Source organism: Danio rerio, chromosome 5 (genome assembly GCF_052040795.2).
Source record: "Danio rerio strain M-AB ecotype USA chromosome 5, GRCz13ab, whole genome shotgun sequence".
Classification (NCBI taxonomy): domain Eukaryota; kingdom Metazoa; phylum Chordata; class Actinopteri; order Cypriniformes; family Danionidae; genus Danio; species Danio rerio.
This window is the reverse complement of record NC_141025.1, coordinates 56,669,503-56,693,618: the sequence shown is the minus strand read 5'-3', so window position 1 is coordinate 56,693,618 and position 24,116 is coordinate 56,669,503. Positions and strand designations below refer to the sequence as shown.

Sequence of the window (24,116 nt, the reverse complement as noted above, 5' to 3'; positions counted from 1 at the left end):
GAGGTATTTTATTCCCATTAACTTCCAAAGTAAAATACCCACTTTTTCAGCTGTTGTGTACCTGTATGTGTGTGTGTGTGTGTGTGTGTGTGTGTGTGTGTGTGTTTGTGTGTTTATATTTGTGCAGTTAGTAGTAACACAATGTAAATTGTGGGAATATTTAGAGCTGCATTCCTTTGCATCTGTCAAAACATCACTGTCCCCTCCCTTTCTCCATCTCCCTATGTGCAAATTTATTTTTGATAACATTTTAATTCTTGCATTTAGGGCAAATTTTCTTTATGCCTTTAACTCAGGGCCAGCCCCATACATTGGGGGCCGTGAGCAGAATAATTTTGGGGCCCTTCCTTGCTCTAAATAGTGGAGTATATCCACAATGATTATATTGCTTATTAAATGCAATCAATGAAACCGAAAGGTAAAGCTTGATATCTTCTACTTAATAACTGTCCAGATGATTTGGACATTTTTAAACAGCACTGTTTATGAATTTGAAGCTCAATTAGCAGCTTTGAAAATTAAAAATTAAGCAATTTTTAATAAAGGGACCAGTAATTCTTACTTTGCATCCTTCTAAAGTATTCAAACATACTCAATTCATTTGGCAAAAAGATTCTATTAAAAAAAATTCTAGGTTGAGTTTCTTTATAAATTTCAAAAGCAAAACAATTAAAATAATGCAAATATTGATCTGTAAATAATTAAATCAATAAGCAAATAATATAAATATGAAAAATATTCATATAAAAAACAAATAAGAAAACAGGTAGCAACAAATACTGGGTTAATGTTAAGACCCAAACACCAAATTTATTATTATTTTCAGTCTTGCTACCTGTTCCTTACATTTGAGATGCAGGGTCCAGAACTTATATTAAGCTATGATTAATTAAATTAGGACATAACTTTTATAAACACGTCTTAGGAAAAAATATTACCAGTGTGCAAGATATGTCAGTAAAAGACACTTCAGTACTATTTTATTTCAGTAAAATGCATTTTAGACTAAAAAAACGGATTTTATAAGTAGACGACATTTAATAATCTGTAATTGCTCATTTTCTATAAACGTGGTATAAGATTATGTCTTTAACATCATCATTAGCACTTAAAAATTATGCAAAAAAATTATTTCCCCTATTTCTACGCCTGAAGATTAACATTAGTTTCGTTTCATTTTCGCAGTCAAAAATCTAAATAAAACATTTTTGAACACGAAATCATCTTTATGATTTACGCTGCTGGAATCAGCTTCCAGAAATGATCAGATGTACTTCAACATTAGGCACATTCACATCAAGACTAAAAACATATCTGTTTAGCTGTGCCTTCACTGAATGAGCACTGCGCTACGTCTGGCAGATTGCACTATTTTGTTATTCTTTTCTTTTTTTCATTCTTTTATAACCTGTTTTAACAAATTTTAATCATTTTAATTTTAATTACTGTTATTATTTGTTTTCATTTTCTTATACACTTACAGCACTTTTGAATTGCCACTGCGTATGAAATGTGCTATATAAATAAACTTGCCTTGCCTTTATTTTTTGAAGTATGCCATAAAATATTTCAGATTCCCATTTAACATGTTTTCTTGTTTTGTTTTGTTTTGTTTTGTTTTGTTATGTTTTTATTTACAATACACCCAAAATCAAGTGTAGAAGTTCAACATAATTATGTTTTTTTTTTTGTAAACCAGCAATGCTGTGTAGTGTAAACCACTAATCATAGTTTATCATTCTTTAACAGTCATTATTTCAAACAGTCAAAACATGTTCAACCATTTGCTACACTCCCTCTCTCTATCTCTCTCTCTCTCTCTCTCTCTCTCTCTCTCTCTCTCTCTCTCTCTCTCTCTCTCTCTCTCTCTCTCTCTCTCTCTCTCTCTGTCTCTCTCTCTTCAGCAATGACTGTCTCCAGAATAAAGTAAATATGCATTTGATTAACATTTGATGCTCTCTAATTTTGGTTCATAAATGACCATACAGGGAAGAACTGGATGTTCATTTCCATTGGCCAAGGCTGCATCAAATGTAAATGGGTGGATTAATGCAATTATGGTGTAATACGCCATGAAATAGTAGAGTCATTATCTCTGCTCTTTTATGAGGTGTCTCCGTATACAGGATTCTGAGGGATTTCTTTTGCTGACAAATTACATAATTGCACTTGTTGTTTTAGCGTGCTATCATAATAAATGTAACATTTGCCATGGCAGAAATATATAGTTACTCATAGGAATTTATTGCATGAAATTTTTAAGTTTGCACTGAAAAAAAATATGCAGGGTTATTCCTTGGATTTATTAAGTTAAGTGGTTGTAAACAATTTATTTGGGCTGAATTTAAACAAAAAAAAATAAGCTAAACATTACTCTATTAAATTAGTATGTTTAAGTTGAACCCATATAAATTGTTTGCAACAGTTTTTCACATTTTTTCTGTGTGTTATGTACCATGTCCAAGATTTTTTCTTGCTTGTAGTGGATTTGTGATTTTTTTTTGTCTGACAAAATGATTCAAAGCTGACTCCTTGAATTTGCTAAAAATTTAAAGTGGTTACGTGGTTATGAGCTATTTTTTGAGCTCATAAATTTAAACAAACAAATTAAGTTGAACATTACTAAATTTAATTAGTTTGATTAAATCTAATATAAATTGTTTGCAATTATGCAAGCATCATTTTTTCAGTGTAGGATTTTTTTACTCCCTTCCAAAGGCTTGTGCTTTGTTTGTGTATAGTCTAATCGTGATTTATTGCACAGACCTTAAATCAATTCCATTCACTGTTGAGAAAAAAAATCACATAAAATACAATTACTGAGATAAACTTGAGGATTTGCTTTGTCTTTAGTAATTGTGGAGAATTGCAATGTGGGATCCAACAAGATGTCATGTGCTTTTTATCTGACAATCACTTTAAATATACTAAAAACAGAACTGTAAAGCAGTAGCACAGCCTGCAATACTTTGTTTGTGAAAACAACATGATATTCACAATTAAACTAAAGATGTTCTGCTTAAGTCTCAATATGTTGCATATTGAAAAGATGTGGAAAAACATCTCGGTCACACATTCTTTCTCTCACCGAGTGATAATGTATTGTACTGGTGTGACCAGGCTGCTTGTTTGAATTTATTTAACAGGGACATGCACAAAATTATATAAACCTTGAAACGGAACTACCTGCAGGTAAATCTTAATTCAATCAGAGAAAAAAATTATTAATTAATTAAATAAATAAATATATATTTTTAAAATAACATAATAATAATGGCGTCACAGTGGCGCAATGGGTAGCACAATCACCTAACAGCAAGAAGGTCACTGGTTTTAGCCCCAAATAGGTCAGTTGGCATTTCTGTGTGGAGTTTGTATGTTCTCTCCATGTTTGGCATGGGCTTCCACTGGATGCTCCTGTTTCTTCCACAATCAAAACACATGCACTATAGGTGAATAAATAAACTTAATTGGCCATAGTGTATGTGTGTTGGATAAGTTGTTGGTTCATTCCACTGTGTAATAAAGGGACTAAGTCGAAAATAAAAGGTCAGGCGTGTAAACATCTTGTAGTTTTTCCATGTGATTAATTCTGTTGGAAGAGTATTCCGTAGACTTGTGACTTTATAGGAAAAAAAGGATTAGCCAAATGAGGTTTTACGTCTAGGAACAATACACTTCTTTCTTACCATGTTGCGTATCATTCAAGATATTAAAAAGTAGTTAAAACCATAGAGCACGTCATTCACGATATTTAAAAAAAAGAATTTAAATGTTCTTAATGAAGGAGCAGAAAGATTCATCTTTATTTCTAGCGCTTTTACAATGTTGATTGCAGCTTAACATAGAAGATTATAGTAAATTAAAACTGTCAGTCCAGTTTTCAGAGTTTAAGTTCAGTTTAGTTAATGAATATTTTTAAAAACAAAACAAATGTTGGAATATTTAATCATATTATCAAACCTCAAAATGTTATGTTTATATATATATATATATATATATATCATAGATTTTAAGTGCTCTCTTGTATAATGATTCCAGGGGTGTTAGAGATGTTTTACATGCCTGGGGCCAGCTAGTTATACAATACAAAAAAATGTGGAACAATCATTGTGTTTATCATAAGCATCATAGGCATCATAAGCCAAGGAATCTCTAATATGTATAAAATTTCTAAGATTGAATTTAGCAACCATATCACAACAATAACTCAAAAAGGCCACTTTCTGATGACCCAATATCATGAGTTTCCTAAAATACTCTATCTGTTGTAAATGAATAGAAGTACAGTTTGGATAAATTCTGATTAAATCTTGTTCGCACAGAATTAGCATATTTTATCAACAAATCATGAAAACAAACCTTGAAATAAGCACTTAATCCTACTGTTGTTTGATCAGTTTATAGTGGGGTGCAGTGCTTACCTGAATTAAAAATAATTTGTGCTTAAATTTGCTATGTCTGTCACAAATATTTCAAATTAGCCAAGTAATTATTTGATAGTCCTGGCAATTACTATATAAATGGTTAAATTTGGAACTGTAGGGTCCCTTAATTGATCCAAATTTGATGTTTTGCATATTTGCATAATGAGGAAATTGATAGAAAATTGTGTTCATTCATTTGTGAAGAATCCTATGAATTTTATGAATTTGAAAGCCGTCCGTTGACTGTGGTTGGGTGCCCTCGCTTGCTGATCGCTGAGAAAACTGGCTTTGTGCCAAGTTTAAAGTAATGCGAATGGACCTTAAGGTGAACAGCCTTGTTTTGTTTATATGTAACATACAAATAATAAATTCTATTTTCAGGTATATGCATTATTTTACATTTTCATACACAATATCTGTCAGCCTGTCCTATTGTGCTGTTTTCCCCTGCATACTGCAACTCCTGAGTAAACAAACTGCACAGAGAGACGTAGTCATGCGTGGCCGCTTTGCCCTCATAAATACAGAACAGGCAGAGGTGATGTCTCCATTTCACACACAGGCCACAGGCACAATATGAGACCCTGTATTGCAATTATTTTGCCTGTGCTTTTGACGGTAAAGATGAATTGCCAGTTCATCTTATGATTGTTTGAGTGGCCACCTATAATGCCAGTTGCAGTGTTTCTGACATAATAATAATGACTTTAGGATGCTGGCAAGAATAATAGTGATTGGAGTAGATTTATATACAGTAGTTCATAAGCTTTCTTAAACATTTCATCACAGCAGGAAATCCTAATGTTTAATGTTCAAGCTATAAAGTATAAATGTAATCATAAACAGGTATACCCCTCATCTTTTGAATTGATATTTCATCATATTATATTCATCTTAACAAAAAAATTTAATCACAGTCCAAAAATTAGTACACCCAAGGTAATATGTTGGGAGAAAATATTAAATGAAATTTTACTAAACAAGAAAAATAAAGAGAAAAATATAATATATAATTTAGTTCAAATTTGTGTAGATTATCATTTTTTGATTATACAATACAATACAATACAGTACAATACAATACAATACAATACAATAAAATACAATACAATACAATACAAAACAATTTAAATGTTTTCTTTCTATTCCTAGATATGTTTGGTGACCAAACTCTTATTTCAATAGATATAACTGTTAATGAATTTGTTTTGTTTAAATGCACCAAATAAAAAATGTTGTATTCACTGAAAATAGATACAAATGTTAACTTTCAAAAGGGGTTGTACTTGTTTATGCTGAGCACTTTATAAACTATTCTTTATATGGGTCAAAGACAAGACAATTCATCTGGTGTAAGCATCAATTTTAATTTAAAAAAGTGACTCTTTACTCACAAAAAATAACTCATTAGATGAACCCAATTTAATTGAGGGCAGGATTTCCATCCAAGAAACTTGTTTAGCACCAACTAAAAAAAAAAACATTAACAGTACAGTTGAAGTCAGAATTATTAGCCCCCCTGAATTATTTACCCCCCTGTTTATTTTTTCCCCGTTTTCTGTTTAACAAAGAGAAGATTTTTTTCAGCACAGTTCTAAACATAATAGTTTTAATAACTCGTTTTTAATAACTGATTTAAAGGGAGTGCTGTCGCCTCACAGCAAGAAAGCCTCTGGCTCGTTGGTTCAAGCCTCGGCTGGGTCAGTTGGCATTTCTGTGTGGAGTTTGTATGTTCTTCCTGCGTTTGAGTGGGTTTCCTCCCGTCCCGGTGCTCCCGTTTCCCCCACAGTTCAAAGAAAAGCGGTACAGGGGAATAAGATAGGCTAAATTGTCCGTAGTGTTTGCATGTGAATGTGTGTATAGATGGATGTTTCCCAGAGATGGGTTGCGGCTGGAAGGGCATCCGCTGTGTAAAAACGTGCTGGATAAGTTGGCGGTTCAACTGTGGTGACCCCGGTATAATAAAGAGACTAAGCAGTATAGGAAAAAGAAAATGAATGAATGAATGATTTATTTCATCTTTGCCATAATGACAGTAAATATTATTTTACTAGATATTTTTCAAGACACTTCCATACAGCTAAAAGTGACATTTAAAGGCCTAACTAGGTTAATTATATTAACTGGGCAGGTTAGGGTAATTACACACGTTATTGTATAAGGATGGTTTGTTCTGTAGACTATCGATTAAAAAATTAGTTTAAAGGGGCTAATAATTTTGTCCTTAAAATGGTGTTTTAAAAATTTAAAACTGTGTGTATTCTATCCAAAGTAAAACAAATAAGACTTTCTTCAGAAGAAAAAATATTATCAGACATACTGTGAAAATTTCTTTGCTCTGTTAAACATCATTTGAGAAATATTTAAAAAAGAGGGGGAGAAATCAAAGGGGGGCTAATAATTCTGACTTCAACTGTACACAATTAAATGCAATTGAGTTAGTCCAACATAAATTTATCAAATAAAATTGTAAATACAATTTAAATACAATGGTCTATGTTTCTATTCAAATTTCATGAGTTACATATACAGTTGATTGATTAAGACTGATTTCAGAACTACTGTAATTTAGGACAGTTATTGGTCATGTGCAAAATGACAAACTGCATTTTTGCTAATTAATCTGCCAACACCCAAAGCATGGGTGCTTCTGCAAGGTGGTAATCTCAAAACTCACAGCATCACTTGAAAATCTTCTAAATCTTCAAACTAGTAAAGATTAAACTCTGGCAAGTCTTTCTATTAACTTTTAACTCCTAAGATTACTTTTATTGTCAACATTTTCCTTCATTCAATCCCACACAAAGCATGCTGGGAACTACAAATCCCCTTACCAGATAGTTGTACCAACCCAATTCTTAAGATAATGGTTTACAAATTTACAAATTTAAATGAACTGAACATAAAACAAAAAAAATTGGCCAAATAAATTCTAAGAATTGTGTTGTTTTTAGCTAATTTTAAACAGATAATTTGAACAAGCAGCAGTTTGTTGAGTGTATATAGAGTGTATATAAAATATGTGTTCTGTTTAATAAGTGTCTAATATATTTGAAGATATAATATATCATTGGATTGTACTTAATCTTGTATTTTAATTAAAAGATTAAAAAAAACTAACAGTTTAAAGAATAGTGGCAATGTATACACAATTACAAATTAATTACAAAATTACAATTTATCTGTTTTTAGGGCTGTTTTCCTTAAATATGGTGTTGTAATATTTATTAATTAATTGACAATGTTTTTATATAATTTATTGTTACACTGAATGAGATTTTTGTGGTTTCACTGAATGGCATGAAGCTAAATGTTATTATAACTTTATTATTTAAACTATTACACTTTTAATGTTTTGATTATTTTAATATATGACCCATATAGCTAAGATAAAGTAAATAAAATTTAAACAAGTATTTAAATATAATTTATCGGTTTTAAATATGAAATCTAATCATCTTCAAATTGTAACCCTTTGTAATCTTTTTTGATATGTGGATTTTGAAGCCCACTTTGACAAAGTAAGCCTACACCTCCGCACCAAAATATTAGGACCTAAGCACTCGACGCTCTCTAAATAAGATGTCCGATGTAGTTTATAGTGTGTGATAATATCCTTCAGGGGCTCACTAAATCATTTCATGATCTGTTGCCTGTTGGCCTCATCCGACAGAAAAGGGCGAGTGGCTGTGGTGCATCGCTCCGAAAGTATAAAAGAGATGAAGGTAAGGATATTAAGTGACTCTATAGAACATCCAGGGCACAACAGAATGATTGATGGTGGGACAATGTAAGAGCTCGTGGACAGAGGACCCTTGGCGAGGCAGAAAAAGCCATCTCCAGCCTGGTGTGCTCGCACGGTCTATTTGTATGAGTAATCAGTTGAGCTCCCTACTCTGTCAGTCCTGTTTACTCACTGATTCTCTCAACAAGACAGTCATTGACATGGGATAGATGGGGATAGTCTAGCAGAGAAACCGGCGGCTTTAAAGAGTTTACGCTGGAGTCTCCAGACCCAAGGCATTACGTATTAAACCGTGTGATATTTATGATGTCTGTTTATTTCTTTGAATTGTGAGATTGATGTGATTTTCTTATGTACTAGGAGTGTTTGCGCGCGCGTTACGCGTTATTGTGTGTGTGTGTGTGTTTTTTGGGGGCGGTTTCTCGGCGCCCCCTGGTTCCATGCACGAAGATAAGCCACTCATCCAGTTTTCTCTAATCACGACAATTACTTCTGAATTATCATCGGACCCTGACAGACGTTCCTTGTAACTCTCTTTTATTTTCAAACGGCCCCTAATCAGCGACTCTCATTACAATCGCTGATTAAACTGCAAATTATCCAGCAGCGCCAACAGTTCGCGCCTACCACCGGCTCGTTCAATATCAATTACACCGAGCAGTATGTCTGCAGCCTCCGGGAGACTCCAAGTGCTTGATGGTGGCACTTATTAGTTTGGAAAACAAGGAAAATACTAATAATCAGGGGTCAAGGGAAATAAGAAGGACATGAAGGGTTTATAAGGTGGTGAATAAAATCTATCAAGAGATAAGAAATTCTTTCCCCCCTCATATGCAGTTGCATTTAAAAAGGTGGCAAACAAACTGCACCGGGAACAAAGCATCTGTTTCTTTGTGCCAGAGTGACCCACGTTTAAAAAGCAATCTGGGTCTCCGCCTTAATTAGTCAGTTTTTGCGTTTTAATGATGAAGAATACGTGTAATTTATGACCTATACATATCAATGTCTATTTTAAAGCGCGCGTTGAGCGCACCGCTGTGCTGTCATGGGCCATATTTATTCAGCTTATCAGATCTTGTCATGCTTGAGTCAATTACAGGGAAAATCATCTCTGTATGTCTCTGCACTTATATAGATACAAATAAATGTTCTTGTTGAAGAACAAATAGGGGTGAGAGGCTGGTGTGAAATGAAAGTATTGGTTAGTGCATTTCGAGGATTTACAAGTGGTCTGGTTAGTTTTTCTCGGTGATGTGCGCAGATGCAATATCGATTTTGTTTTGATTACGCTAAAATTGAAAATGGGCCCCAGATGAGCTTTTGCTACAGGTGGGTTCAAAATGTGTCACAGGGCAACAGTAGGCCTATGCCTTTATCTGACTTGGCTTAATAAAAATAAGATATTTGTTAATTTATACGTTATAGATATTTTAAGGTTCGAATTATCTTCAGTATTCATATAAAAATAATAATCGACTTTTGACTGGTTTTCGCAGAAACGTATAGGCTAGCTTTCTTTTCCATTTAGAGGCTTAATTAGACATTATAGACTACTGCTATACAATAAAATGAAAGTGGATGAATTATTTTTATGCGAACCTATATTGTCAGAATTATAGCCCATCATTTGTCTGTTTTGTTTTATTATATTCTGACAGCTTCTCCCACCAGCACCCTTTCCCCCAAATAAATATCCTGTATTATCTATCAGACACGCGGCTAAAATAAAGATATTGTCATTGATAACATCCCATCCTACAAAAAAAAAAAAAAAAACAAACAAACTATAAAGGAAAATTATATCTCCGAGTAACTAAATAGTTTTTATGCTTTTGGAACAGGCTAAGTCTCTTTAAATACCAAATAAGATACGAGTTCAGCTGAAATGACAAGAAGCAGTAATAACTGATATTATTTGTTACTGACACAAAGTGTGACAAAGTATGTCAGGCTTTCTGAGCAAAGAACACACATTACTGATGATCTGCCCCATAATGCACCTGACTAATGGCAGCTTGCCCACGCGCACTGCTGATTTCATGAAAAATGAATTTTTGTGCTGTCATTCCGACAAGCAAATCCGGAAAGAAACTATTAGTGCGGAATCATTATCCATAGTGATATCTACAAAGTATAAAAAATCAAGCCGCAATTTGTTCAGTAGATGTATCTCGTTTGTGCGTAATTGATAAATAATCAAAATTTATCAATGTAACTTGCACACATTTCAGTTACAATCAAGTAAAAGTAGACCATTTACCACCTGACTTGGTCCGAATTAGAGCTAAATTGACGATCAATTAATCTTGGAGGCGCTAGAGTTGTATTTTGTGGACAAGCAGCAGAGAAGTGGCAAATAAATGGAGTGGAGACAGGAGATTAGTGGAATGAGCAGAAAGGAGCTGAACCGCCTCGGTCTATAGATAATGGGCTTGCAGCTGGCTCGCAAATTGCTGGATTTGTATCATCAGTAAAGGGGTGAAACAGTAGCCTTTATGATTTTTCATTTTAAAAATGAGTTTGTTTGTGTGTTTTTTTTTTATTATTATTATTTACTTTCTGCATGTGGCAATGTAGGTCAAATAGGATGACAGGCTACCAGGTCAAATTATTACCTCTCTAATGTTTATTGGCATGGATAAGTTAGACATTGGTAATTGCAAATTGTAGATGATTTTTTAAAGAGAACAACTGGCCACCTATAAAATTATAAAAAGTGATTAATATATTTTCCTCAACAATACAACACAGGGAAATGTTTTCACATCCATGTACTGCAGTCAAGACTATTCTATTGTTTTTCTCCAATTTCATTAAAATTACAATAATTAACACTGTTTGAGAAATAAATTACTTAAGGTGTTTAAACAAATACACCTACTTTCTTGCGCTGTATGAAAAATTTAATACTCGTTTTTCAACAGATTTTGCATGGAAGGGGAGTGGTTTGGTTCATTTAAGCAATAGTGTTTCACTCTCGTCTTGCAATGTACAAGGTCAGTGAAACTAATTATTTTCAGTATTAATTTGCTGATGCATTAAATTGCATTAGCAGAGTGATTATGCTGGAATTTAATAATTACTAGCACATGTTCCTAATTTGGACGAACTCAGAGTGACCACTGACCCAAGTCCTCCCTTCTCGCTAGCCACTGAAGGCCTTTCTTGAATGATGTCAGTAGGCTATCGGCCTATATAGTGTAATATATATTAGATACCACACCCTAATCCTTTACTCCATAAAAATTACATTCAGTTTAGTTAATTGCCTGATTCAAACACACACCAAAATATGAAATAGATTTATCTTTATTTATTTATCGTTTACTACAAAATTATGTTTTAATTTATGTTGCTACACCAAGTTTTTTTATTTATTTATTTATTTATTTATTTATTTATTTATTTATTCATTCATTCATTTATTTAATTATTTATTTTTGTCAGAAACTTGACTACCTTTAGACCCAAACCTAAAATGCAATTATTCGAACTGGACGACATTTTGCGTTTAAACTTCGAGAACAAAGTTTTTGTGCGAACGTTGACATCAAAGTAAACACATTTTCATGTTTAGATGATTGTCGTGCTTACCCCCAAAAGTCTCATTACGCACCGTAATGGAGGCCAGCTACTCCGTGACTTGCCAAAGCTCCATTTCATTACGGTAATCGCCGTCCATTGCTGATTATTTTATTTAGGCCATAATTGTATTCTCCCCAGATAACTCACGTTGAAATCGGGTCCACATGGAGGGCACCAAGTCTAATCACAGTATGAGATGCAACGGGGGTCGCGTCTGCTTGAATGGAGGAGCCGTTGGGTTACTTTCCAATTCACTTATTTCACGGTATATGGTGAGCTCTTTGGACCTATTACCCAACCTGTCAAACTCCAATGTCATTTACACAAAATAAATAAGAATTCATCATGGATAGAATCGGAAAGTTTCAATTGAAAATGCACTGTGGAAATAATAAAATACCCAGAATCAAATCATTGTCAAAATAATGTTTCCATTTTATAGGTGTGTTATAGAAATGCATGGCGCAATGTGCCAGGATAGAAACGACCTTTTAGCCAATAATAATAATAATAATAATAATAATAATAATAATAATAATAATAGTAATAAAAATAATATAAATATTACTATTATTATTATTATGATTATTATTATTATTATAACCGCAAATACATATTTTAATATAACTTTTAAACATTGCAGTAGATATATAAGTTCAATATAATTTACAAGATTATCATATATTCCTTTAAAGAGGACCAGAAAAGATTTAACAAATTAGCACATGATACATGATCATGATCTTAGATGCACAAATATAAAGCTTGTAATTAGGTTTATTTGAGTAAAAATATACAAAATAAGAATTATTATTATTATTAATAATGTATTATTCATATAGCATTTTTCTTAGAATATGTATGTTTTTCCTACCACCTAACTTTATTTCAAGGTTACATTTCGATCCAGGATTATTATGTTATTAATAAAATTATGTCTCAAGCTTCTTGATGAAACACCTTTATATATATATAGGCCTATATATGTCGGCATTTCTCGGGTCTTTAAAATTCGAGATTCCCATGTTCTTTGTTTGTTTCTTAATTTTTCTCAACAGTCCAGCGGCTTGCCCGTGCACATTCATGCTACAAAATGAATGGAGAACTGATTGATTAAACAAAAACAATCTGAAAACTTGACAGCCTGCCGAATGCACTTTCGCTGAATGGATTAAATTAGGCAATGTATGTCAGCGAGTTTGAATTAAACAAATCAAATTACTTGCGTCAGCGCTGATGAAACATCAATACAACTGAAGCATCAGTACGCATCAGTAGCCTGTTTCACTGCTTCACCTCAAGCCTTTACCGAAATAAATTAGACGTCTTCAAACATGATTTAGCCAACACCGCCTTGAAATATATCTAAACACAATTAAATCACGCATTGTTCAGATTTTACTCAAACAATTGAGATGAAAGCTCATATATTTAGCACTAATTACTTCAAATGCTTAATGGTCTTGAAAATGACTTGTTGGAAATGTACCTTGGATGTGTTGTTAGCTGCCTCAAAGAATTCATCGTTTTTGATAGATGGATTCCACTCAAATAAAGCTGTATGTCGCACGTAATGACACCAGTTCACAGAACCCGCTGCAATACTGTGTTCATTCTCTTCACACGTAAACAAACATGGATGGCCAGCGTTCTACATTCGACTAGTAAAGGGCCTCGAAAAGTTGAGCTATAACCAAAATAGGCTGTTGACTTTACAAAAGGTGCCTATCAGTATTTAGAGATTACATCCCTAGTCGGCCAAGTCGTATAAATTCGACTTTTGCACCTTTTGTGAAGCCTCTACAGAAAGATTTATTATTCGCTGGTTATTTGCCATGATTATGAAGTCATTTAAAATGTATAGCTAATAAGGGGGCAATGCAATAAATCAGATTTGAAATGAACGAGAGCAACCGCAGATGAAACCGGTTTGTGGATTTTAGTGGTTGGTTGTCTGACATTTTCAGCCCTTAATTCTGATTGGTTCCCATTTGTGGAAGCTCACGGGCTCATACAACTATTAAGCGCCTCCCAATCTCTCTAAAGAACAGTATAATACGTGGAACCGCCTTTTTAAACGCACTGACGACTTTGCTTCAATTGAGCCCTATGCGCTTTTTAAAAGAGTTAAAAGTTGTAGAGTAGTTTGGGAAGCAGTTGTGACTCCAGCAGTGCGCAATGCTCTCTCATGCCGACCTCTTGGATACTCGCCTCGGTGAGTTATCGCCACCAAACTCCGGTCTTCAACTCCACTGTAAGCTAGAGTATTATTCAGTCTTCAGTCTGGTGAACCAATTTTATGTTTATATTATATTTTAATATGTGCATTATACATGCAATGTTACGTGATAATTACTAAAAGTATTGTTTTTTTCCCTTGCTAAAATAATTTTAATGTTTGTGGTGTTTATGTTTGGTATTATTTGCTATATGTTTATGATTATTTGTGCGACAAATGTATCAATAAGTAGCGTGTTTTAAATATGCGTTGATTATTGATATTAATATGAAACAGCCATTTGGATAGAATGCTAAATTGTTGACACCTGCGTCCACAGGGATGAAGGATGCTGCAGCCGAGCTTCTCGTACACCGAGAAGCTTTAAAATGCAGACTAGGGGGGACTGACTCTGGACACCCCGGCGACCTTACTTCTGCCACAGAGACTGTGGAGGGGACCACTCTGCTCCCCGGAGAAGAAATAAGTAATGGTGGATCCAATCCTAATGGAATGCAGCAGGTCAACGCCAAAGACCAAGAAAAGCAGCAACAGCAAAACTCCAATCAGACGGGCGGCCAGCAAAACCAACAGAAACAGAAACGCCACAGGACCCGTTTTACTCCAGCCCAGCTGAACGAACTAGAAAGGAGCTTTGCTAAAACCCACTATCCTGATATTTTTATGAGAGAGGAACTTGCATTAAGGATTGGTTTAACGGAGTCACGGGTTCAGGTGAGACTTAATGAACTTGCTCAGCTCTGACTTTCCAGACGGTTATTGCCTGTTTGTAAAAGCAAACTGAATCGCTTGGCGTAACACTTATTTATTAATTTAGTTCTAAAGACATACGAAATTTATTGCATGAATTGCTTGGCGATTTTCTCTAAAAACAATGTCAAATATGTTTCCGATCACGCATCTAAAACTATTGCAGTGTTGCCTGTACTAAAATATAATATTACAAAAAAAGCTTTTTAGAAAAAAAGACGTGCTCTAAAAGAATTCATTAAAATAGTAGCTTGCACAGTAGATTGCACAGTGCTTTAAATGTAACATGAAAAAAATGATTTGTAAATAATAGTTATGCATCAATTTAAGTAGACATGCCAATAGTAATGATGACAATAATTATTCGTTCAAACTTGTACATTATAAATCTAATTAAAATAATAATAATAATATTACTTTTTAAAAATAAACAAGAGGTACTATTTATTCTGAAAGCTTCGTCTGAGCTTATTTTCATCAAGAATTACTGTTTAATATTCCACGATGAATTATGGAGGCCATCATATTATTTGTCTCCTAGAATGTACTATCAACTATATCGACTTCATCACCGTTTGTCTGCAAAGCATTACTATTCTGTCCTGTCTTGAAGCAATATATATATATATATATATATATATATATATATATATATATATATATATATATATATATATATATATATATATATATATATATTAGCAGTAGTGATTTTAGAATTTTTTAAATTTTAGAAGTCATAATAGGCTACAAGCAGATGTTTTAAAGGGTGCATGTTTGCTAACCTCGGTAGAATCATATTAACAGTGGAAGAGTTCTAAATAGACCGGACTACATTTAAAACAAATTAGGCGCCCTTTACCGACAAACGCAATTCATGCAATTTAATTAAATGTATTATGATCATATTTTGTTCTTTTGTTTTTTGAAAACACATAATTTTATTAGGTTTAGCCTATATTTTGTGTTTGTTGTTTTTATTTCATTAAAATAAAATTAATCATAGTAAGTCTAAATATACAGTTGAACATAGCAAACTATTTGTTTAAAGTTTTATTTTTTCTCACCCAATAAAATTAATGGTTTTCTAATTGTTTCTTTTTGTCTTTTGACTTCAGGTATGGTTTCAGAATAGACGTGCAAAATGGAAGAAACGAAAGAAGACGACCAATGTTTTCCGGGCGCCGGGCACTTTGCTGCCAACACACGGTTTGCCTCAGTTCCCGTCTGCGGCCGCGGCTGCGATGGGCGACAGTCTCTGCTCTTTTCATGCCAACGACACTCGCTGGGCCGCGGCTGGGATGCCGGGGGTCTCACAGCTGCAGATACCGCCGTCGCTGGGTCGACAGCAGGCGATGGCACAGTCCCTGTCTCAGTGCAGTCTCGGAGCGGGTCCGCCACCAAACAATATGGGCCTTTCGGGCAGCTTATCGTCAAATGGTTCCGGTCTTCAGTCGCATCTCTATCAACCCACATTTCCCGGGATGGTGCCCGCTTCCCTGTCGGGTCCAACGAATGTTACCGGCTCTCCTCAGCTGTGTAGCTCCCCAGACAGTGACATGTGGAGAGGGACTAGTATCGCTTCCCTTCGCCGTAAAGCACTTGAGCACACCGTTTCAATGAGTTTCACTTAATCTGAGCACCCGCGATGTCTTTTTCTGTCACTACAAACCTCAAGTATTCCTGAAAAACACTCATGGAGCACTCAGGATGCGAGGTTCTAACGATGAAATTACAATTTGGCAGCCTTACTGGATGATGGAATCCCAACATACCCTCAGACAATGCTTACAGCAAATGTAGACTAGTGTTAGTTTAAATGCTTGAAATGTATGTAATTTATTTAAGTGTTGGATTCGTTCATGTTTATTTGTTTATTTTTATAGAAGTTGATTTTAAAAATGGGGAATTGTTTATTTATTTTTGAGTATTTATTTGACTCTTCGTTCATATATGAATCAACAGCTGCAAGTATATTTATTTCGCTGTTCAGTGATATTATTTTTTATTAAACCTACTGTAAAAGGACAATTATAAACGAGGACCACATATGTGCATGTACAGGTTGTTTCAAGGCACAAACTACATGTTGGAGCGATTTTTCAGGTACAGAAATGAACACGTTGGATTAAGAGCCAATTTCCAAATAACCAGATTCGGATGCATGTAATATTTCAAACGGGATCAACAGGAAGTTGTTTACAAAAGCAAAATGAACTTGAGTGTTTGTGTAGATAAGACAAAAAATAATGTTATCTGCTGGTACGTTTGTGATATGTTTTAACTTATTGTCTGTGCTTATTACTGAAATATGGTTTTCGTAAATGTTTATCTTACCAAATTCAACAGAATTGGGAAGGTTTATATCAATGATTGTTAAGTGGGTGAATAAAATCATTTTAAGAATTTCTGCATGTTATGTGATCTCTATAATATAGGCAATGTATTTTGGTGCTTTTTAAACTAACCAAATTTATTAAACAGATATATTTATTGAACTAATATTTTAGTCACCACACATATAGAAATTAAAATCAAGCAAAATATTGCAAAAAATCACAACCTACAAAAATATCAACTAAATTTATTTGCTTTTTTAATTTTCCCTCTGTTATAAAATTTGTATTTGATATTTCTCTATAAATTTGAGTGTACTAGTTTCTGAACCATTATTGTAAGTTATTTTGTTAGATAAGGTCCAGATTTGGCTTCAGTACTGACTACACAAATATAATATTGTAGCTTTCTATTAAAATATGAATTGCAAGATAGTTTTGTAAGGGTTGTACTTATATATGCTGAGCACTGTATGCACATATGGCACATGATCTGAATGGTTCTTACAATGTGTTAATGCTTTTTTGTTTAAAAAATCAACAACTAGTGTTTTGCTCAATATGGATGCTCAAGAATGCTTCTGTTCATAAATTACTCATCTAACCTAAATGACCCGTTTCTCTACAAAACTGCATAAAAATGTTGTTTCAAATAGTACCAATATTTACCCCCAGACTATAAATGACTGTAATTCTGATACCAAATAGAAAAATAATCATTTTGGTATTTAAAACATGTCTTCGAGAGACATTTAAAAATAAATGTTTCAAAAAGAGTTTTTTGCACCCATGTCACAGAAGTTCTGTTTTTATTTAGCAATAATTCTTCCACTGCTTATTAGAATTTTTTTTCTCTCTCACTTATTCTTCACATACAGAACATTTCAAAATTCCACAGAACCTTTTTACACTATAATAACCTTTGTGAAATGGAATTGTTTTTTGATATTAGAAGTTCTTTACTGTGTCATTGTTTTACTTATGTTAAATTCTTAATTGTTTATTATTAAAATGAGGACTATCTCACTGAAAATATATTTTATATATTGTTAATAAATGTAAGAGTTTGAATTGACATAAATTCTTACTTTAAACCTTTCCGTTTCCAATCTGAAAATAGTATAAATAAGTCATCTATTAAGTTTCCATGAGCCCAAGATAAAATGTGTGAATGTACAGTAGACTCTGACTAAAATGTTTCCTAAAACACATCTGAAAGGTATACTGTAGCTCAACCAATTATTGTTCCTTTAAATTCCTATTTGAAACGTACATTAAAAGTTCCCAAAATGTCCTCTTGAAAATATCATATTTTCTGTGTTCCAGAGAACACATTAATCCATTTTGAACAATGCTGGAATAATAAACAATACAGTACACTTTTTTTCTTTTTTTTCTTTTTTTTTTTTTTTTTACAGATTTTTGTTTTTAATGGAATAAAAAATAAAACATTCAAATAAAATGTTAATAGCGAAAACCTAACCTTAATCAGTAGTTTGACATTTGATTGTCTCAAAGAATTTGGGAAACATCGGATGCATTAATCGTGATCCTAACCATTTGCATTACCCATAAAAATAGTTTTAGTACTTTACTCCATAGGGATGTAAGTTTATCTGATTGTAGACCAGCACCTATAACAAGATTGTAACCAATTAGTGTTCAATGTTTTTCTCCTGTTCTCTTTGTGTGGTTTGAAAGCGTTACCATTGGGGAGGTGCAGTAGCCCACAAACATCTGCTTGATCCTTTCTCAGATACAATGACCAGACTGTCTCTCATTTAGCGAAGAATCCTTTCAACTGAGAGAAGAACCATCTACTGTCACTTCAGAAATTGCCTTTATCAAGTGACAAAATGCCTAGACAAACCTGAATGAACCCATCCAGAAATTATAATAAAAAATACTATTTTGTCTGTGCATTTTTTACAGTGATGCAATAAGAAGCATTTTTGGTTCCTCAAAGAAATTTTCAGTCACGAGTTTTAAAAATGAACCCCATTATCTGCATAACATTAAAGAAAGAAAGGATATGGGTATCCAGAATATGAAAGTGTTAAAGACATTTTAAATAATCCACTGTTAGGAATTTGGTGGAATGGAAATGATCCATGCTAAATGTTCTTCATGGGACCAAATATTTGGATTCGTTTTTTTAAGGATATGAGACTTTAAAAACATTATATACAGTTTAGCCTTTGACATCTCACTGAGCAGCAAATGAAAAAGACACGTATTGGAAAAAGCTAAATCTGAACCTCTTTCTGAGTGTCGCCCTGCACTGATGTGAGACTAATTGTTCTCCTAAATTTGCATAAAGAATTTTCACAAAACAATGGAACATGTAGAATCTACACAAGTCTCCCCTGATCATTCAACAGTCTCCACGTAGACATCCATCATCATCAGTTTTAGCATCTGCTCTGAGAGACCCTCTGCCTTTTTCGGTCCCCATGCGAACGCAAGCTCCATTCACTGGTGTATTCCATTACTTTAAGCAAAACGCGCAAGTGTCTCATGATTAAAACAGAATATAAAGACAATTAGGAGATTCTTTAAATGAAATGAATGAGATTTTGTCAAAAGTGTTCGTTGAAAAATCTACTTTCCGTTAATAGTCGGTCCTTAGTGCCACAGAAGATGTTTTCTGTATACGTAATTTTTTATGGATATGAGTGTTATGTTAATGATTCAGTGATGCGCGCAAAGATGATAGAGGGTTTAATCCATGAATCTGATTATAGTCACTGTTAAACAAAATTATGCCATAATATTCAAAACGACAGAAAGATAAACAATGTACTTTTAAAGCACATAAGATATTCCTTTCTTCTCTATATGCTTTTGATTCCACTAGCCTGTCCACACTTGCCCTTGAGTTGCTCTGTCAGTGCATGGAAAGCACCTCACAGCCCCTGACAAGAGCAGCACTAAATCAGAAATCAGTGGATGGCAGAGGGGTTTAAGCCACCATGAAGGTCACAGACATCAGCGGGATGCCATCTTTATCCACATGGAGCACACATCCGTGACCAACAGGAGGATTCTCCCTGTTTTAAACTGGGACAGGCTTCAAGCCAGAATCTCAAAATGGCCTTGCGGAAAGGAAAGCAGAGATATACGTCCATTCAAGATTTGAGCATTTTTAGGTGAAACTAGCTATACACCATGTTTAAGTATTCAGGCTATGATTCAGGGGTTGGGTTTAGGAAATTCGTTTTCTAGCGTTTGTTGAATATGTTTATGTCTTAAAGATTTGTATAATAGCCTATTGTTTATTTACCATTATTGCTATAATAATAATAATAATAATAATAATAATAATAATAATAATAATAATAATATTAATAATAATAATAATAATAATAATAATAATAATAATAATTACTATTGTTATTGTTGTTATTATCATTATATTCATAATAATATTTCATTACTGGGAAAATGTTTATTCAAAAACTGTTTTTGTTATACAGTCTATATTTCCAGAGAATAAACATAGCACCCTGGTGTAACGACTAGTTTTATGAATATAAATGCACTGTGACTGGGTATATATGCTAGATAAAAACAATTTATTTATTTATTTATTTATTTATTTATTTATTTATTTATTTATTTATTTATTTATTTATTTATATGTTTGGCTTGAACAGGCTTGTACAGAATGGGCAATGTGCTCAACGCGTCTTAACATTGCCACCTGCTGGTGAACTAGCAAAATGTCTTTAAATTAATCTGACAGTCATTAATTTTCTTTTCGGCTTAGTCCTTTTATTAATCTGGGGTCGCCACAGCGGAATGAACCGCCAACTTATCCAGCACATGTTTTAGGCAGCGGATGCCCTTCCATCTGCAACCCATCTCTGGGAAACATCCATTTACACTCACTCACACTCATTCACTACGGACAATTTAGCCAAAGCTCTCAGAAATAAAGGTACGCAAGCTGGCATGGGGTGGTACCTTTTTCAAAGGTACAAATTTGTACCTAATAGGTCCATATTAATATCATGTTAATATTAATATTAATACCACATATATTATTAGTTGCCTACCTTAAAAGTACAAAAGTGTTCCTCTTAAAATTTGTAGGTACTAATAGCTTACCTTTGAGGTATCAATTTAGAACCTTCGAGTACAAATATGTACCTTTTGAAAAAGTACCACCCAGCTTGTGTATTTCTGAGAGTGTACTTAATCCAACCCAATTCACCTTTAGTGCATGTCTTTGGACTGTGAGGAAAACCTGAACATCTGGAAGAAAAACAATCGAACGTGGGGAGAACATGCAAACTCCACACAGAAACGCCAACTGACCCAGCCAAGTATGGAACCAGCGATCTTCTTGCTGTGAGGTTGTGTCACCGTGTTGCCTGCATAAATAACTCAAATATTAATATTTTATTATCATTAAAATTAAGGCATTCATATGTGGTGACCTTAATTTCATTCATTCATTCATTTTCTTGTCGGCTTAGTCCCTTTATTAATCTGATGTCACCACAGCAGAATGAACCGCCAACTTATCCAGCAAGTTTTTTACGCAGCGGATGCCCTTCTAGCCGCAACCCATCTCTGGGAAACATCTGCACACACTCATCCACACACACACACACTAGGGACAATTTAGTCTACCCAATTCACCTGTACCACATGTCTTTGAACTATGGGGTAAACCGGAGCACCCTGAGGAAACCCAGGCTAAGGCAGGGAAAACATGCAAACTCTACACAGAAAGGCCAACTGAACCGAGGTTCGAAGCAGCGACCCAGCAACCTTCTTGCTGTGAGGCGACAGCACTACCTACTGTGCCACTGCCTCACAGTGACCTTAATTTTACAAATGATAATGTCAGCTTTCTGTTAAGGAAACCTATTTGTTTAACATTATTTAGTACGTGGTCCATAGGAGATTTTTGGAGAAGCCTGATATTTAAAACAGTAAGTAAAAGTTATGCGGCCTTTGCAGGAAACAGTTGATGTCTACCATTCTATTTTGAGATGCTTCAGAGTTTTTGATTTTATGGTGCTTCTTTTGGCTAAATAAGAAGAATCTGTTAAGCTGCACAGATAAACCATCTCACACTTAAAGCTGAATGACATGAATGCATACCCCGATGTTATGTATTTAAATATTATTTCAGTATAAAAGTTTTAGATGGATAAGTCCCACTACTTGAGTATTTGTATATGAAATAAGATTGATTTCTCATTTAGCCTATAAAACACACAATATTTTATAAAAAAAATAAATAAATAAATAAAAAAAAAACTTCCTCTAGGCTACAAAGGCCCATGCTGCGACTGAAAGAGCTAAAGTACAAAATGTGGCTTGGAACATATTTTGTAATTATATACAATCTCTAAGCTGTGCAGCCTATAGTAGGACTGTAGGACTGTAAATGAAATTTAGACATACACTCTCAGAAAAAAAAGGTTCTCCGAAGTACAAATAATGTTCCTTAAGAAACAGTTTTGTACCTTTTTAAAAGTTGTACCTTTTATGGTACAGATAAGACCTTAAATGATACTGTTCTGTAACTTTTAGGGCACAATTAAAATGAAGGTACACAATTTTTCACATAAAAACATGTGTCGGACAACTTCTTTATTACAATATGAAAAGAAATATTAATGAAAACGCAAAGTGATTTATGAAAAACCTCCATATTAAAACAAGAATAATCATTTAAAAGCCACATTAATTATTAAGTTCTATAATACAAACCAAACAAAACTTTAGGTATTGTAAACTAAACATTTAAGGCATTTTACATGATAAACATTTGGTAAGCATTTTGTGATAAATACATTCTTGGTACAATATTTTGCATAATTATATTTCTATTTTAAAATTAAGCAAATTAAATGAACTTTTAAATGAATAAAGGTATTGTGTGAAAAATGAAGAAAAAAAGTTTAATATTGTATGGGAGCATGTATTTATGTAACATTTTTGTAAAAAAAGGGCGAGGCAGTGGCGCAGTAGGTAGTGCTGCCGCCTCACACCAAGAAGGTTGCTGGGTCGCTGGTTTGAACCTCGGCTCAGTTGGTGTTTCTGTGAGGAGTTTGCATGTTCTCCCTGCCTTCGCATGGGTTTCATCCATGTACTCCGGTTTCCCCCAAAGACAATTGGGTAGGTTAAGTTGTGTGTAGTGTATGAGTGTGTGTGTGTGGATGTTTCCCAGAGATGGGTTGTGGCTGGAAGGGCATCTGCTGTGTAAAAATTTGCTGGATAAGTTGGCGGTTCATTCCGCTGTGGCGACCCTGGATTAATAAAGGGACTAAGCAGACAAGATAATGAATGAATGCTTTTTGTAAAATGTTTAGCAAAAAAGTAGATCTTTTGATTTATGTTAAAGTGGTTTTTATTCTGTTTTGTAAATGAAAATTATGCCTTTACACATAAATAAACTTATAAAAACACATTGTTTAAAAATGTATTTGATATTTTATATTCACTGAAAATAAATTGACACATTTTGGACATAACAAAATTTCTTTAAATAGTTCTTGATGGAGCACATTTGACATTACAAGGTACAAAGTGTCTTGTCACTGTAGTGGTACCTTCAGATTTGTACCTTTTTTTTTTAGAGTGTACAGTATTAAAACTATTATTGTCATGTTACATATTGCAGTTGCACTGGTACAACATTGTACCATTTTTTTCCGAGAGTGTAGAGTATTACAACTGTTATTGTCATGTGACATATTGCAGTTGCACTGCTTACTTTCAACTGCATTTCCTGTATGGTGCAGGAAGCTGCTTTGTTATTTCAACTTTTCTCTACCTCTCAGTTATGAAGTTGGTTTGTTGAACTCTGAAGTGCTTTGAATAAAAATATATAATTATACAATTTATAATAGGTTTACTGCCCTCCCAACTCTGACACTTTGAATTAATATTGTCTCTTAATTAAATCTTCAGAGGCTGTTAATGCCCAATATATAACTAAAGGAAACTCATATTCATCAATAATAAGTAGTAAAATATATATATATATATATATATATATATATATATATATA

The 24,116-nt window shown here is 33.7% G+C and overlaps 1 protein-coding gene across 7 annotated transcripts in view; it reads left to right on the top strand.

Annotated features, from left to right (window-relative positions):
• otpb (orthopedia homeobox b) overlaps nt 1-17,152 on the top strand; it is a 122,152-nt gene extending 105,000 nt beyond the window's left edge. For 5 of the 7 annotated variants that reach the window (XM_087251225.1, XM_087251224.1, XM_087251227.1 and 2 more), the window contains 2 exons: nt 14,316-14,710; nt 15,865-17,152. In XM_087251225.1, the coding sequence (XP_087107351.1) occupies nt 14,318-14,710; nt 15,865-16,380 (909 nt within the window). In that variant the 5' untranslated portion in view covers nt 14,316-14,317 and the 3' untranslated portion in view covers nt 16,381-17,152. Of the gene's footprint in view, nt 1-13,822; nt 14,012-14,315; nt 14,711-15,864 lie in introns of those variants that run through there. The other 2 variants (NM_001423850.2, NM_131100.3) reach the window with 2 other exon arrangements.
• The last annotated feature ends 6,964 nt before the right edge of the window (nt 17,153-24,116 follow it).